At 45.3% G+C, this 17987-nt stretch overlaps 1 protein-coding gene across 1 annotated transcript in view; it reads right to left on the bottom strand.

Moving 5' to 3' along the window:
• Positions 1 to 17642, bottom strand: part of KCTD1 (potassium channel tetramerization domain containing 1) — a 172070-nt gene extending 154428 nt beyond the window's left edge. The window contains exon 1 of the mRNA XM_069468160.1: positions 17529 to 17642. Within this exon, the coding sequence (XP_069324261.1) occupies positions 17529 to 17537 (9 nt within the window). The 5' untranslated portion in view covers positions 17538 to 17642. The remainder of the gene's footprint in view (positions 1 to 17528) is intronic.
• Positions 17643 to 17987: the final 345 nt, after the last annotated feature.

Here is a 17987-nt window from a genome sequence, read left to right as displayed (position 1 = left end):
CTGGGGGTGGTGCTGAGGTTAGCTGCTAGGAGGAGGCGCTGGCTGAGTGGGCAGGAATGCAGAATGTGTTAAGTCTTCTATTATGGGGTCAGCCCACCTAGTGTGGTCACCCTCCCCTCCACGGATTTCAAGAACTAGAAACAGAGGGAAGTTGGGCCATGACTAAGAAGCTTGGTGTCCTTTCAATGGAGAAAGAGCCCTGTTGCTTCAGTGGGATGAGGCCTATTTTCTAGTGTTGGAAAAGATTCCAGAACACTAAAGTATTAGGAATGCTTATCTGTGTGAGTCCAGTGGTGAGCCCACACTAGAGGCAGTGTCTATCATGGAAAATGCATAGGCTTTGAAGTCCACTGGCCTGGGCTGGAGTCTCAGCTCTGCCGTTTATTAGCTGTGCAATCCTGAGACAGTTATATAAGCCCTCTGTGCCTCAGTTTCCTCATATGAAGAGTGGGGATAATAATTCCTTCCACAAAACAGTTGCTGTGAGAATTGAACAAGATGATGTCAGTACAGTGCTCCACCTATTGTGGCTATTGTTGTCATTCTTGTTACGTATGTCACATTAAGGACAGTCTAAGATCTTGGCCTGGCTCTCTCTGGTATCACTTCAAAAAGTTAGGAAATCTCTCCCACATATATGTAATTTGTTTTTAAAAATGGGTTGCAAATCAATCATCCATCAATATACCCAAACCTTTTGCACCCATTTTTATATTTTCAGCCTGTAGCATACCTGTAGGTAATAAAGTTCAAAAGCTCTGCAGCCTGTTATGTAATAGAAGCTTCTTTCATTTATCCCAAAACTCCCACTCTCCACAGTTCAATGTCAAATCAGTCCAAGTTCACTCTATTCATAACCTTCATAACTTCCTAGATGCTTGAATATCTTCTTTTCCCCTTTAACATTTTATTTATCTCTCACCAAGGTTTTTCCAGTCACTTTAACTCTTTGCTGATGTACACCTGCAAAAACAGCCCAGGGGTGAGCACACCATACTATTATCTTTTTCAATCTCAGCGTTTCTGTTCTGAAGGTCACAGCAGTCACAGTGTGGGAAGGTTAGTTAGCAGCCCTCATTGTGGGGTCCGTTGTCCTAGCTTTGAACGATGCCTTAGCAGTTAGCTGTGTGCCTATGTCTCATGTGCTAGGTGGCTATGATAATACTATTCACAGAGGCCAGGTTTGGGGCAGTCTTTGGGCCCAGGAGGGGAAGTGCTCGGCAGGGCGGCTCAACTACTACCAACCACCCCTTATCGGACTTTCTGACCTCTCCACGTTATTCTTTTGCATGTTATTATTGCCAATAAAATGTTACCTTTATCATGTTGTCCTTCTCAAAAAAACTTCCAAAGTTCCCTCTTGGTAAGTCTTGTGTTCAGAACCCTGGATGCAATCGCCTCCCTCTCCCCTTTTTCCCCACCTGCCTTGCGTCTGTGTCCTCCCACCTGTCTTCAGACATCCGAGGATTCCACAGACGTCTGGATATGCCAACAGGACTGTGACCCAGCCCAAAGACTTAGGGAGCTCTTGGTCAGCCACATGTGTCACCCCAGAGTACCAGGAGGGCCCAGAGTGAGAAACAACCCCCACCAGAAGCTGGGATCTGGACTGTGCCTCTGAGTGTGAACAGGGGTCTGGTCTGGCAGTTCTGAACTCAGAGATGAGAGACCCTTGGAAAAACACAAATAAAAAGAGAAGATGATGCAAGATGCAGCACTTGGAAGCAAAAAGTCTGGAGAGGCTGGAGCCTGGGATGCAAGTGGAAAGATGGGAAGTATCGCCAATAAATTTGGCTGAGGTGGGGGGTGCAGGGTTTTGGTTCATATTCTCTAGGCAGCAGGAAGTTACTGAACATTTATAAGCAGGGATGTAACATCATGAAATTTCCAAAGAAAACATCAGTTTAATGGTTGTAAAAGGATTTCATGGTTATTATACAGAATTGGAAAAATATAGAAAAGTAAAAATTAGAAAAATCCTATGGCCCAGAGATAAACATTATTGTATAACCATACAATAATGATAAACATTATTGATAACATTATTGTATTCTTATTATCTCTCTCCACACCCCCCCCCATCACAGCTAGTGTGTGATGAGTGCTAATTATGTGCCAGGAACTGTGATAACAGCTTCCCTCATTGAACCCTCACAACAACATTGTGCTATATGTAAAATGCTGATTCCAGTTTGCAGATGAGGAAACGTTCAGGAGCTTTTCTGGGTCACACAGCCGGTAAGTGACAGTGTTGGGCTCTGGAGGCTCCAGCACCTGTGTTCTGAACCCCTGGGCCACACTGCTGCTGGGTGGTTATACCAGATACAATCAACATATAATCAATACACACATACATTGGTAGATGGAAATTTTTGTTTCAGATAGAGTTTGGCATCCTCATGTTCTGAACTGGGTTGTGAAAAGAGAATTTTGGTGACGGCGTGAAGGAGCTTGTGTTGGTGGGAAGTGGTTCACAGAGAGGAGGTGGGAGGGACAGTGAGAGGGCCCAGAGGAGAGAAGGTGGGTGAGTGCACGAGTGACGTATGTGTCCAGGAGGGACTGGGTGACGAGTGCAGTGTGGGACCTCATGAGAGTGCGCTGTCTGGCAGGGGGAGGCGTGGCCTGGGCAGGTAGAGATCCGCAGGTGGGAAACAGAGTGGCGACAACTGCACTGGTTCGTACTGAAGCCAAGGGCATGAGGGTCCCTGGGAAGAGTGGTCAAAATAAAAAGAGGGGGTGTCTGCGGAGGAAGCTCAGGGACGTGGTCAGAGAGGACAAGAACAGCAGAGTCGGATGGTATTGTGGGATCTAGATCTGTGAGGGTAGCCAAGATCCCAGAAGCAGGAGGGGATGGGAAGAGGAAGAGGCAGCTGGAGTCACAGTTCTCCTCCCCAAACCCCGTTGCAGCTGGGCTCATCTCTCACCTTTCAAAAATGTCTCACATGTTCACCTGCAGTTCACTGTCCCAGCTCGGTGTGCTGTGTGGTCTCTAAGGCCTCGTTATACTCTTACCTGCTCCCGAGCTACCTTCCCAAGCCACCAGCCACTGGGCACATTTGCCACCCCCCTCATTGTCATTTACTGTGTTTCCCCAGGATTTCAAGCATTGGAGCAGGGGCTTTGCCTTCCTTCTAGCCCCACGGTGACTGAGAACAAGGTGCTGATTAACTGGTTGCTTGTAACCCACAGCATAGACTGTTACGTTTTGCTTGTATAGCTTGGATTTTTTTTTAAAATATATTTTCTCTATACACCAGAAGATCCTCTGCCCTTTTTAGCTCAGTCACAGCTTTGTGAATTCTTCCCATGGCATATTCTTCCCTGTTGGGCTAGCATTTTGCTACTCGAGTGCTTCACAGGCAGCCCAAGAGTGAAGTCTCACCTTCTGTTCACTTTCCTTTTTCATTTCCCCACGGGTCTCTATTGCAGTAATCCCCCCACCCTCCTTACCCCCAAGTCGTGACAGCCCCTCATCCTAGAGCCCCTGGTGCAGTCCTTCCGGCATGCCACGTTTGTCTAGCCATTTAACTCTTTGCAAGTATTCATTAATTTGATGGGATGAGGTGGGGGGTTCGGGGGGGGGGGCACAGTCTGCTCCATGCCCCTTTCTGGGCACAAAACGCAGTGACTTTTCACCAGCCTCCTAGGCAACTATAAATGGCAGATGACAGATCTTGACATAAGCTTTACAAGTTCATCTTGAGTTCCTTGAAGACTCGTAGGTTCCATTTAGAGCCAGAAAGAATCCTCACTCATACACACATGTAAGTGTGCATATATGTGTGTATGTGCAAGTGTATGATGAGTAGCAGTAGTGACTACACTTTCTGAGCACTTACTGTGAACGCAATGCCAGGCACTACACAAAGTGCTTTACAGACATTGCTCCATTTCATCCTCCCTTCCCTGCTTGCCACTCTTCCATGCCCTGTGGAATCTCGGGCTTGTTCTTAAATCATTCCAAGGCAGGATGGGTTTTTTTTTTTTTGGCTTTCCCAGTAGGGATGTGATGAATGTAGACTCAGGGACTCTTCATGATCAGTGCAGAAGCTTTGGAGAAAATACATGGCAGCAGTGCGAGTGACTGTCCCAGTCCTGCCCCACCACTACGTCTTATCGCCTCTCCCTCAGAGAGAGTGACCACAGGTCTGGATGCGCCAGGACAGCCTGGGGAAGCAGTGACTCTTGTCCTCCTCCCAGAGACCTGGTGTCTTTCAGGCTGTGATGATATTCCACTAAATAAGCAATGGTTGACGGGATTCTGATTCACTAAACAAAGAAGAGAGAGTTTAGAAGGGAAGGTTTCCTTAAGAAGAATAAACCGTCTTCCCAATTTTGATTTTTAAACTTCTACTCCTGCTCAGAGCTATTACCATTTCAGCTGGAAAGTGGTAGGAAAGCAACAGTGTTGATGTCGAAAAATACAAGCTAGAGTAATAACTACTCTCCATTCCCCTACGTTGTTTGAAAGAATAAAAAAAACAGTTAAGGAAATCCATAAAGGAACTTCACTGAGAAAACATGATTGGATTCAGTGACAAGCAGTGATGACATTTAGTGGGGAAGGTCAGTTAAGTCGCTTGAAACATTGAAAGACGGCAGAAGTTCTGATCCCAAGAGAAGTTAAAAATAAAACCTTTCAGAACATGTTCCATCCTATGTTTTGTAACACTGTCCCATTTTGAAAAGGCACAAGAACATACACTAAAATGAAATGTGATTTGAAAAGTACAACCTGCGGGGAGGGGAGGAAGGCGGGAGGTGTGAGAAGACAGATGGCCGTGAGCAGGAGCGGGTGTGCGTTGGCGTGAGGGGAGGCCAGGGAAGTGGGAACACAAGGCAGAGAGGTTTTCTGATTAGTGTTGAAGGATGATGTATTAGTCAGCTCAGGCTTCCATAACAAAATAACACAGACAGGGTGGCTTCAACGACAGAAATTTATTTCTTACGGTTCTGGAGGCCAGGATGTCCAAGGTAAAGGTGCCGACCAGATTCTGATGAGGACTCTTTTCCTGGCTTGCAGACAGCTGCCTTCTTGCTGTATGCTCATGTGGCCTCTTCTTTGTGTGACAGCAGAGAGAGACTGGGCTTGCTGGTGTCCCTTCGTATAAGGACACTAATCCCATTGGATCAAGGCCTACCCTTATGAACTCAGTTACTCTCAATTATGTTCCCCAAAGCCCTATCTCCAAATAAAGTCACATTGAGGGGTCGGCCTTCAACATATGAATTTGGGGGTCACACAAACAGATAGGTTGTTTCGAAAATAGTTGGAGGCTAATGGAAGGGGCCAACAGAGAGAGGAAAGACGAAACACTAGGAGGGACAAAAAGAAGGGCAGAGAGGACTACTGGAGCCATGGAGGGGATTTTTGATACTGGGAGTAGAGCGAGTGGGGCCAGCTTGGGTGAGCTGACATGATCGCCACCCAGAGATCAGCTTAAATGTCACCTCTTTATGGAAGTCTCACCTGACCGCCCTGCTTTAGTTTTTTGCACAGCACTTACTTGTACCTGATTACGTTCTCATCCCCACTGCCCCCGGAATGCCAACTCCATGAGACCCTGGATATTTTGCCTTGTTCATCGCTGTAGTTCTGAGGCTTAGAGTAGCTCCTGACACAGTAAAAACCATGCAAACACTGGCTGAATGATTTTGTGATGGCATCAGTTAGAAGAATTATGTGACAATCTACCGGTGTCACTCAGGGTCCCAGGATCAAAAGTGAGGAAAAAGGAAAGTTATCCAGAACTGAGCACTGGCAAGACCGAAAGGACAGAGAAGTCAAGGTGACCAAAGAATTAAGGGTGCTAGTGAGTGTGTTGTGGTAACGGGGAGTCCACGGAAGCCAGGCTGAATATAAGGAGGGAGAGATGACAAGGAAGACAGGCAGGGGAGGTGAGTCAAGAGGCGGGGAAGGGACTGCAGCTTGCCCTGAGGTCACAAAAAAGCAGGTTTAGTGGGAATAGCAGGAGAGCAATGTGCTGTGGTCAGCAGAAGGCTGGAGTGGAGATTGCTGAGCTGGAGAGGTGCCAAGTGATGGGAACAGCCAACCTGTGTCCACAGCAGTGGGCTGCCAACATGAAGCAGAAGGTGAGAGGTACTGAAGTTTAACCCATCAAGACACTGCTAAGCAGAGCACCCTTTCCTAACGTGTGTTCCAGGAATAGTAATTCTGAGGGTTAATTGGCATGGACAGAATAATGGGCTCTGTGAGCAAATAAATTTAGAAAATGCAAGTTAGAAAACTGATCCCCCATATTGCACGACTCCTACAAATCTTTAAATTCCTTAAAAAGACTTCAAAAGAGGGTATAGTGTTTCTCAAATTTATTTGACTGATGAATCCTTTTATACTTCCTTTCTGAAGCATCTCTAGGGTCTACTGTTGCCTTAGAACAGAGGTTCTCAAAGTGAGGCCTCTGGAATAGAAGCACCGGCATCCAATGGGAACCTGTTACAAATGCAGATTCTCAGGCCTCACCCCGGACCTACCTAATTGGAAACTTGGGAGGTGGAGCCAGGAATGTTTCACAAGCTCTCTAGGTCATTCTGAGGAATACTGAAGTTTGGGGTCCACTGAGCTAGAAAATACTTTGGGAAGGCTGATTCATATTCATATTTGGGAAAGACTATTTGTTAAGGGGTTGGATAAGTCTGTCATGTTAATGCTTAAGTCATATAGTATGACCAGAGAAGTTGAAATGGAGAAGAAAAACATGTCCAATAGTAATATACAAATTAAGATTGCAATATTTAATACCAGCCCAATTAATGTCACATAAGAATATTAACAAAAATGATATTGAATTAACTATGCCTTCGGCTTATTCATACTGTTATGTCCCTCTGTTAGCATGAATCAAGAGCTGACTCCTTTCCAACAGACTTTGTCGAGTTGTTTTGCAGGGAGGGAAAAAGAAAGAGAAATGGATTTGAAATATATTTCCTTTTCTTTCTTTTCTTTTGATGGAGGTACCAAAAAGTAATTGTAACACCAAAAAGTAGACTGCAATGAAAAGGAAGAAGAGAAGATAGATCATATGGAAACTATATCATCAGCTCTTAAATAACCAAACTTATCGGAAGGTATAATATTCAGGTGTTAAAAATGTATCCGTCATACTCCTTAGCAGAAGAATTTGGAAACATTCTTACCAGACATTTATAGTTTGCAGAAGAGCTGTCAAAAATAACTCAGCTATATGAACACTTCAACTGTACAATGAAAAAAAAAAGTGTGACTCTAAAAGGAATCTGGGTGCATGCTTTCAAAAGTAAAATCTGAATCTAAGCCTACAATCTAAAATGCATTTGGACTCAAAATTTTCTTTAAGAGGGAAAAAGAAACAAAGAAGACCCCTTGAACAATTATGCATAGCTAAATGATTGAGCTTTTTAAATGGATTGAGCTTGAGCTAGACATATTCTTAGTTTCTAAGTGCATTAGCCATAAAGACATATCCAAAGTGAAAGAATAGCATTGTGCAAAGATTTGCATGAACACAAAAGTTTAATTGGAAGAAAAAAAAAAAAGATAAGAAATGTCCCTGATTTCTTAAGTTGGAAGTTTGTAGAACTTCCATTTCTGTCTTTCACTTACTAAGCTCTGGCTCACCTTTCAGCAATACACGTGATTGGCAGGGTCCCTGTGACTCCACTGGTCACGAACTCCTGTGGCTATTTCTTTCCACTAAGTGGGGATGAGCTAGATTTAAGCAGGTCTAGATCAAGATCTGTTTTTCCTATAGAAAATCACCTGTGCTTCTCATATAACTAGTGTGATTTACACAAACTTTGAATGATTTGTTTCTCATGTGCTTTGGATCTTTGAAATACAATATTCCCAGGCACTAAAGAAGGCTTAATTCTGAAATTTTGGCCCTCATTTTGAGAGCTGTGTTTTCTACCAAACCTCATTTAGGCATATTGCAAAAAGTAGGGTCCAACGTGATTAGATATCAGATTCTAAAACCTGCCTTCCATCCCAGACTTGGAACGGCATTTCTGATCAGGGAGAGGCTGAGTTGGTTTATACTGCAAGGGAATTTCTTTGACCATTGTGAGTTTCTAGAACTCGTGGGAAAAGAGCTGTTCTAAGGGCTGGCCCTCATATATGAGGGAAGGAGAAGGCCATTTAGCAAATCACCTAGATCTTCCTACTTTCTCATAAAATGATGAGCAGCGACTCTCAGGAGAAGAAAGCAGTGCTAAACAGGAGTGGGACCTACCAGAATCTTTGCGGGCCATTCACCATTTCTGCAAATGGCTGTGAGGCTATAAATATCAAACGGCCCCTGATAAAAATTTTAAAGAGTAAGACGTTAAAAAAAGTTCACATACCTTGTCATGTACAACGGAGCATACGACCCCTATACTCTCATTGTTGATTTCTCTTATCTCTAAATCGCTCTGGCAGTTCCAGAGGGACCCACAGTTTAGCACTTGAATATACTGCAGTCTTGCCATTCATTTGTTTTCCTCTGTCCAAGTGTAAATTAGAACCAGAAGTCTACACTTCTTTGGAATGGCCTTATTGTGTTTCTTACTGAGTGGGCACAGAATAAATATGTTTTCCTCATTTGACGAGATGGGGAAAGTCATAGTACCTACCTTTTTAGAGAGTCTGAAAGGATTAGGGGTTAAAATATGCAAAGTTTTTAGTATATAAAAAGAGCTTCCTAATTATTAGCTATTAGTAGCAATCGTTATTTAGAGGGAATAGTATCTAGAAGTTAAGGGCTTGAGACTCTGAACTTGAATGCATCGTCTACATCTGGGCTCTACCACTCAGCAGTATGTGACCCTGGGCAAGTTACTTCCTTTCTCTGCGTCTTGATCTGTTTATCTAAAAGACGGGGATCCCAATGATACCACCCTCTTGGGTGGAAGGATGAGGATTTGGAGAGATAATATTAATATATTGCAAAGCCCTCAAAAAATCTCCTGGCACGAAGAAGCATTGTATTGGTGTTAGATGCAACAACCGTCTGAGGCGGTTTTCATCCCCCCCATTGTATAGATAAATGAAATCGAGGCTTAGGGTCACACAGTTAATGGTGGATCTACATTTCCAAGCAACTGGAAAACCAAGTCATTTCACTACCCCACCTGAGAGGGCTTCAAATGGGTCTTCAGCATTCAGTAGCACGTGACCCAGTTCCATTCCCTGGTGGTACAGGTCTGCCTAAAACCGGGCTATTATCTTTACTAGTATTCCTAATTACTATTTGGGATTGAGTGCTCTCAGCCCAAAGCATGCGATAGCATGGTAGAGGCTGGAGGTTGATAGCGCTTTCTTCTGTTGATTTGATTAAACACACAGAAAAACAGACCTCTTCTCCTTCATATCTCTGGGAAACTGGCAGTAAGTGAACCATGACAGATAACAGTGCCTGCTAGCTCTCTCCTCCCTGCCCCACAGTCCCGAAGGAAATAGGCGACTCTAAGGTATTGATCCTTCCACCTGTCCCACTGAGCCTCAGTTGTTTCTGAAAAGGAGCCAACGCAGGTTTTTAAAACTGACTCAGCCTCCCTTTTCCAGGGAGAGCGGGGCAATGGTGAGAAACTAAAAGACCAGAGGGTATTGCGAGCTTGCTTGTGAATGTGTGTCACTGCCATCTGCTGGATGGAATGGGTATCAGACCTGGGCCGAAGTTTCTTTGCCATGTTAATAAGCCAATTCAGTGATTCCCACGGGGGTTCAGAACCTAGCGGTGCAGTCGCATCATTTCATAGCATCAGTTCTGAGGGTCTGCAGATTTTGGAAATCTCATGACAACTGTGTCTCACGACAACCTTCATGTGAGTAATCCAAAAGTAAAACAGAAGCAATCTTTAAAGCAGCTGTCCCAGCATCAATAGTTTCCCAGATCAAATGTGGTCTGTTCCCAAATGATTGATCTAATTGATTAGAAAAAGCCCGTACGTGTCAGGTGAGGGCATCTGGCAGAACCTGGATCCTCTTGTCAATGGCAAAAAGTCCTTACAGGGAAGTAAAATCAACATCTGGCTTTATTCTTGTGTTCTCTGAAATTGTGTTCACGTACCCAACAATTATTTATCAAGCACTTATCTTTTGTGCCAGGCACCGTATTAAAGAACTGAGGAAGTAAAGATGAATAAACAGAGTCCCTGATATTTATAATACTATATGGACATTTTCTGAGTGCTTACTATGTGCTGGGCATATATATCCCACTACATCTCAATTCTCAGAGCAAACCTAGGACTCTTATTATCTCATTTACAATCACCTCATATTATTATCTCATTTACAGTTCAAAAAAGTATTACTATCTCATTTACAGTTCAGAAACCTGAAGCTTAGAGAGATTAAGTAATTTAACCAAGATAATACAGTTAGAAAAAGATGGAGTGAAATTTGAATGTGGGGTAGTGGGAGTGGACCAATGTAGCTTTTCTTTTGTTTTACACACATTTTCTGTTCCATTAGCTACAAATTTCCAGCAAAGTGAAAGTGCTACAAAAACAGTAAGTGATGATAGCAGTAGATGCTTTGGAAAGATTTATCAGGAAGATTATCCCTTCCTCTAGCGAGCATTTGAAATCTATCTAGTTAACATTCTCTTTAGTTCATAACTCTTCTTCTTAATAGCAGCATTGGTGTCGGCAGCAAGGGCTGAATTGTTGTCAGTTCTCATTGGATAGAAAACAAATCCCCATTTTGGTCAGTGTGACAGAGTGTTTGTGAGTAAATGATTTGCTCAGCAAGAGCCAGAGAACAACTCGGATGTTCCAATCGCAAACCGTTTTTGATTTTTTTCTTTCTCTCTTGGTAGAAGAATTAGGTGCTGGTGCTGGTGGGGAAACACCAGGGGCAGGGGGTGGAGGGGGAGAAGGGAGGAGAGGATGAACGCAAGGTGGTGGCGGAGCAGGCACGTACTCTGCCAAGGGCCTATGAAAAGGGCTCAAATAGTATGTACTGGACAGAAAGGATGAGTGTGGGTAGCACAGCAGAGTGGCAAATGGTAGGGTTTTGTAGTCAGCCTGTTGGGTTAGAATCTCTGCTCTGCCACTAGCCCAATCTATAATCTTAGCACTCTGGAGGCCGAGGCGGGAGGATCCCTTGAGGTCAGGAGTTCGAGACCAGCCTGAGCAAGAGCAAGACCCCATCTGTCCTAAAGATAGAAAAAATTAGCTAGGCAACTAAAAAAAGAAACAAAAAATTAGCCAGGCGTGGTGGCGAGCACCCATCGTCCCAGCTGTTCAGGAGGCCGAGGCAGGAGGATTGCTTGAGCCCAGGAGTTTGAGGTTGCTGTGAGCTAGGCTGACACCATGGCACTCTAGCCTGGGCAACAGAGCAAGACTCAGTCTCAAAAAAGCAAAAAAAGGGCTCAAATAGTATGTACTGGACAGAAAAGATGAGGAGTGTGGGTAGGACAGCAGAGTGGCTAACGGTAGGGTTTTATAGTCAACCTGTTGGGTTAGAATCCCTGCTCTGCCCCTAGACCAGTCTTTGACCTCAGGCAAGTCACATAACCTTTCTAATCCTGTTGTTTCACCTGTAAAATGGGTGTATAATAATGCTTGCCTCGAAGTGTTATCTGGGGAGTCCGGTGAGGTATGCCATACTTGCCTCTAGTACTTGCTCCCTAAATCTTTGTCATGGATAGTACCAGCACCAGGGATTCAGGGGCCTCCAGGACAAGATGGGACTGATGTGGGGAAGACTCAGTGGCCAGGATTGGGGTGACTCCTTCAGAGAAACTGCCCTTTGGGGTTGCGTGATGCCACTTATTTGCATTTCATTTTTACACTTTTCCTCTCAGCAATCCTATAAGGCAGGTTGGAGAGACGGTATCATTTCCACTTTTACAGAAGAAATGGATCCCCAGGTGCCACGGCTAAAATGACAGCTGTTTTTCCAACCAGAGCCTGCCCTCAGGGCCACCCACATCAGAACCACCAAGAAAAGTTATCTCATGGAATTGCATTTGTGTATCAAACTCCTGTGAAGAGTGTGATATTCAAATTGTTTCCTGGAAATAAATGAAACCCAAATTTCCTGGAAGGAGCTCCAAGCTGGAATTCTCTGGAAGGAATACAGCCAGAAACGGGAAAAGCTACCATAAAGCACTCAAGGCAGATTTCTTTTACTGAAATTCTTTTCCTAATACGTTTCGATGTTGAAAGCAAAACTGAACACCTAATTTTAGATGATTTTAAAATTAATCGCCTGCTCATTAGCTAGTTATTTTTGTGGTGAATAAAATATGGGGCAAAACTATTTCCTGATTGTTATACAAGTTTGTGAAGCCTGACATGAGAGAACAAGTTTTACAGAAATAAGAACAAACAGAAAAAATAGGCAAGATGTCGGAAATACCAAAAAGAATGTTCGCTTGAGAGAAGTATGAAAATGTTGCATGTAGACAAGGCTAGCCAAGGATTAGTACAGAAAGTTAGAAACACGTGAGGGACAAACACACCAGAATCCAACTGGGAGACCATTAGTCTAAGGACTGTTTAGGTTCCTAAAAGTTTTTCAGTGAGTAATTTGCCTAACTGTGTCACTTATTTGTATGTAAGCAGGCTTTAAAAAGCAGAGTGGAACCATTAATTTTTATGATCATTTAACATGTTTTTAATATTTTTAACACAACTAATTTGCACTCTCAGGCACAGACTTGATTTTGTTTCAGGTTTAAACATAGGCCTACTCCAAGGATGAATTCCAACTTAGCCCGACGTGGATAAATGGAACCACATGGTGCACTTTATAAAGGAAAAGGCACCCTGGATAAGAGGACAAAAGTAGGTAGATGAGTACCTTCAACACTGTGGGTACTCTAGACACGACGGGTAAATAAATGGATGACCTTGTGATTCCTTTGTGAATGTAGTTACACTACATGTGAATGAGGATTATTGCTACTCAATCTGGCTACTAGAAATGAATCGAAAGGTACAAAATCCACCCAGGCTTCATAATCCATTGTCTATTCAATTAACATGCTAGAAACCTAGGCGTCCACTTGACATTTCTCTTTTCTCGTTCACCTGTGGCCAACCCCTTACTAGGTTCTGTAGACTTGACCTTGTAAATAGATCTCAAACCCTTCCATCACTGTTTCCCCTGCCACTACCCCAACCCCAGCTGTATTTTCTCTCGGCTGGACACCTATATAATAGCTTTCCGAGGGCTACGCTTCATCCTGTCTGGGTCTCTCTAACCATTTTCCAGAGGGCCACCAGAGTGATCCTTTCAAAACACCAATGTGATTATATCCCTGTCGCCTCTCTCACAACCCTCCCCACGCAGCCCTTCACATTACTCTTAGGGTTAAGACCAGGTGCCTGTCCCTGCACCCTGCTCTCCCCCATGGCCTCCTCCCTCTCTCAACTCCAGCCAATTAACCCTGTAGTTCCTCCCCCTTTGCCAAGCCTCTTCCAGCTTGGCAAATGCTGTTCCCCCTTCCCCTGCCTGGAACTTAGTCTCTGTTATCGCTGTCTTTCTCTCTTCCTCATTTGGATCTTGGTGTGCAGCACTTCCCTTGGAATCCTGACCCCAGTCTAAGCCCTCTTTGGTTAACGCTACCAGAGCCCCATGTTCCTTTCCTTCAAAGCATTCATTCTCTGTCAAGTTGTTCAATTATTTGATGAACGTCTGTCTCTCTGTCTGGATCATAAGCTCTGGGAGACTGAGGACTCTGAATGTTTTTTTCTCAACATTGTGTCTCCAGCATCTAACACAGTGTTTCACATACAGCAGGCACAAATAAATATTTGTTCAATGAATGAACAGACTTAATCAATATAGCCTTGTTATTCTTAAGGGATAATCCCTTTGCTTTGCTTTCTGCACAGTTACCTCAAACCAAACTCATAAACAAGCAAAACATTATTTACATCTAGTACGTTTTTATGAATGAAAAGCCAGAGTGAGTTGTTTCTCACTTCTGCATGAGTAAGCTATTAAAATAAGCATACATGCTTGCATCCAAAAATTCCATTTTTATTCCCAAGATGGTACATCCTAAAGAGGGAGAAAAATGCTCCATTTGCTTGGGAAATTATAAATTGCAGTCCAAAAGAAGGTTCAGAAATGCAGTTTAATAAACAACTAAATAAAAGCCTTGGTTAACCGATGGTTCACAAACATCTTTTTGAATGACTCAAAAGCAGTGCAACCCGGAAAAGATCTTAGCAGAAAACATTACATTTTGCAATTAGAAAACAATCATTCCAATTTACAAACGTCAAGACAAGAAAGCATTTGTGCAAGTAACTGTTATTGCTAAATGTGGAGCTAAATGGAAGTTTAACTTCAGAAAGTTCTCTGATACAATATATCTGTCACTAATTACTTACATTTAAAAACAAATTGGTTTGGATAAATAATATGATGCCAAAAGGTCCATAATGCATTGTTCAATGCAAATTTAATAATATGCTTTCATCATCATCTAGTAGAAGTCTTATTGCAGTTACTTTCCTAGTATCTAGGGAGTACAATTTGTACAATAATTACTGAATACTCTCCCCAAAATAAATAAATATCTTACATCAGAGTAAGTTGAATGGTCAGTAAATTCCTGTTACTTAAATAAGTATGAACCAATCTATTATATGCACTCCTACCATGCAATCCCCAGCAAAAAATAACAAACACGAAAATCTTACAGCTAGAAGAGAGACCTCTAGTGTGTGTGAGAGAACTTTATATTGTGCTTCAGGCATAATTAATACAGCAAAATCTCTGCAGTCATTTTGCACACTGTGGTGGGAGATTTTTGCCAACTATCATTCACGCTCAATTCGTTTCAAAATTTCTTCCCAGCAAATGTATGGCATTTTTTTTTTTTTTGCCTAAATTAGTTACTTTCTTCTCATAAACGTAAGCCTAACCCAACGAAGTTTTCTCAGTGATGCAAAGTTTTCAAGTTCCATGGTCACCTTTGCAACCTAATTAGTAAACACTTAACCTACTGTCATCAGAACAATTGCTAACAATTCTTTTCATTTAAGCAGCAGCAGGACTCCTGAGTCAAATTGTTGCAGTCAGTGTGCAGCTTCCTAAATACCGGCCCCTGATAGTAAGCCAAATGCCACACAATATAAACACTCAAAGACTAAATCGGCACACTGCCCATTATCCAGGAGACAAATGGATTCACTGCTATTTTAAATTCACCAAGTAGGCTAGCTATCAGTTTCCACAGATCCCCATACATGCAGGTGAATTCCTTGATGTAGAATCAGATTTAATGAATCATTCTATGGCATCAGCCTCAGCCTTTAAAAATCCTTTATTTTCTCCTTTGCCACATTAAAAACACATTTGAGAAACACATAGAAAATGTTTCTCTAAAAAACGCACACATACACACAAAACAGGAGGTCTCTTAAGGAGTCTACTGCTGAGAAGGTAAAAGCATTTTGCTCATTTTTAATTTGCTAAAACAATCCAAGCATGCTTGGTACCCAGAGGGTATTCTCAAATAAACTTGTATCTCTAGCTGCCAGCTTAGTTGATTGAAAACAGAAGGCAAACGTTTCTTAAAGAATGAGTATGTTAAACTGTTATGTCTCTCCTAGTACCACCAAGGATGCACACACACACACACATACAAACACACACACGTACACACACCCATTCCAAGGATTTGCTTGAAAGCAGCCAATTCCATGATCTAAAAGGTAATACAGCATTTGTACCAAATTACTTCTGCCTACTGCGGTGCACCTCTTAGTGAAGAAGCCAGTGCCACCGGGATCCTGGACAGTTCCTGCGTGCGGTTCTCCACGTACAAAGCCGACGGCCCCCTCTCCAACTTTGCTAACTTAGTTGGCTCCCGCCCAGTCGGCCCCCGAAGCACAGTCACGGTGAAAACGTTTTGATACCAGAAAATCATTTCCACGACAGTGCAAGTGTTCGAAAGCACAAAGGCAGGCACTGTGGACCCAAGCTAGCTAGGAAGTTGCGGCGGGGCGGCTGTGTGGAGCGCGCATCCAGGTAAGGGATTTCTGCACCACAGGTCTGGTTTCCTCTTCCTGGATGTTTTTGGGGCTCGACCTCACTTTTAACGCGAATTCACCATAACGCGCCCCCCACCCCCGTTCTTTTTCCAGGAGGCGCAGACTCGATTTTCCAGCCAGGTCCCTCTTGGGGGCAAGAGAGGAAGCACACTTCTCGTTTCAATAAAGAGGGGCGGCGGGAGTGGGGGGCGGGGGAGGAAAGAGGTCAGAAAGGAGCCAAACTGCATCCCACCCGCCCACCTCTACGCCCGGAGCGCTGCTTCAGCCGGCGGAGAGGGGAGGCGGCCAGGAAACTCTATCCCTTTAAGGGAACCTAGGCCGCCAGAAGGGGAGGGAAGGATGCGGGCTCCGGACTCGGCGCTGCGGGCACCGCGGAGAGAGGTGAGCGCAGCAAAGCCACAGCCATTACCTGCAGCGCTCACATCCTCCCCCCGCCCCGGCGCATCCTCCCCACTCCCGTCCCCGCCTCCCAAGGAGACTTCTAATCCGGAGCCTTTGCCATGCCCTTTATCCGGGGAGGAGGTGGGAAGGAAGAGGAATGGGAGCTTTTTAAAAATAAATGAAACGTTTGCATCCAAAAGGGGGGGGGGGCTGGAAATGGGAGGGAGTGGGAGGGGGCTTTAAAGGCGCCCGGGTGGGCGGAGGCGGCGAATCGGGATCTGCCCGGCCGGAGACAAACAGCGCCGGGCACCGGCCGCGGCTCACAAAGGGGAGCGGCGCGCTCCGACCCCGGCAAAAGGGCAAGGAAAAAACCGCCCCGGGGCCCAATCCGCTCTGCAGCCACAATGGCGTCTTTCACGGGGCATCTGGGGGCGCTGCCGAGGCTGCCTGCGAGGAGCGGGCGGCGTACCCACCCCCCATCCCGGCAGGAGCGGAGCCCCGGGCGCCGCCGCCCCCGCGCGCCCCGCAGAGCCGTGCGCTCGGCTCGGGGCACCCCCGCGGCGGCGGCTGGGGGCCCGCGGCGCGGGGCGCGCTCGGTGGGGGCGGTTTGCAGGCGCGAACCTCTGCGCCCGGGAAGAAAGGGACGCGCGAGGTTCGGGGGAGGAGGGAGGGGTGAGGGAGGGCGGGGGAGAGCCGCGGCGGAGCGGCCGCCCGGGAGGCTGGCGCGCGGGGCGGCGGGCGGGCGGCGCTGGCACGGGCTCGGAGAGCCGCGGCGGCTCCTCTGCGAGATCCGGAACCCGGCCCCGAGATCCGGAAGCCCGGCCCGGGAGCGCCGGCTCCCGGTCCCCAGCCGCGGCCCCCTGGCCGGCCGCGCCCGCTCCTCTGCCCGCTCCGCCCCGATCGCACCCGCTCCCACTAGAGGAAGAAAGCCGAGAACGGCGGCAGCAGCCCCGGAGGAGGCGGCGGCCCCTGCCCCGCCGCCGGTCCGAGCGGATTCCGAGCAGCCCGCCGCGGCGGGCGGTGTGTGTGCGAGTGTGCCGCGCTCTCGCCCCATGCCTGGCACATGCGTAAAAGCGAGTTGCGCCTAAAGTCCCAGCCATACCCTCCTTAGCAAATAATAACAAACCCAAACCGTCAGATCTTACCTGAAACATTGAAGCACAAAGTCTCTCTCCAAGTCCCCTTTTCCTTTTCCTCTCCCCCCTTTTCCGATTTCTCTCCCAGCGATCTGCTCGGCTCGCCACACCAGAGAGAAATGCAATAGCTTGGCTAAGGTAGACAGAACAAAATACTGAGAAGAGTTGCTCCAGGGCTTTGAAACCCCTCAAGGCAAGGATCAGGATACAATTAGCTCATGCCTCTACCTCCAGTCTAAATCAATCTCCAAAATAAAACTTAAATCAAATTAACCGATCACAGGACAGACAATTGATCTCCTTCAAAAATAAAGCTCTACATATACGTATAGCGAAATATACATATACGAAATTTTTTTCCAGATTTTTTTTTTTTGGGTGGAAAAACAGTCTCATTCCAGCCTCCAACTTGCTTTTTACCCTCCTCTTGCACAGAAAAGCTGATTTTAATCGTTGTGATTAGTTTTG

Source organism: Eulemur rufifrons, chromosome 5, assembly GCF_041146395.1.
Source record: "Eulemur rufifrons isolate Redbay chromosome 5, OSU_ERuf_1, whole genome shotgun sequence".
Taxonomy (NCBI): Eukaryota; Metazoa; Chordata; class Mammalia; order Primates; family Lemuridae; genus Eulemur; species Eulemur rufifrons.
Note: the sequence above shows the minus strand (reverse complement) of the source record. Positions and strands in the feature narration are given on the sequence as shown.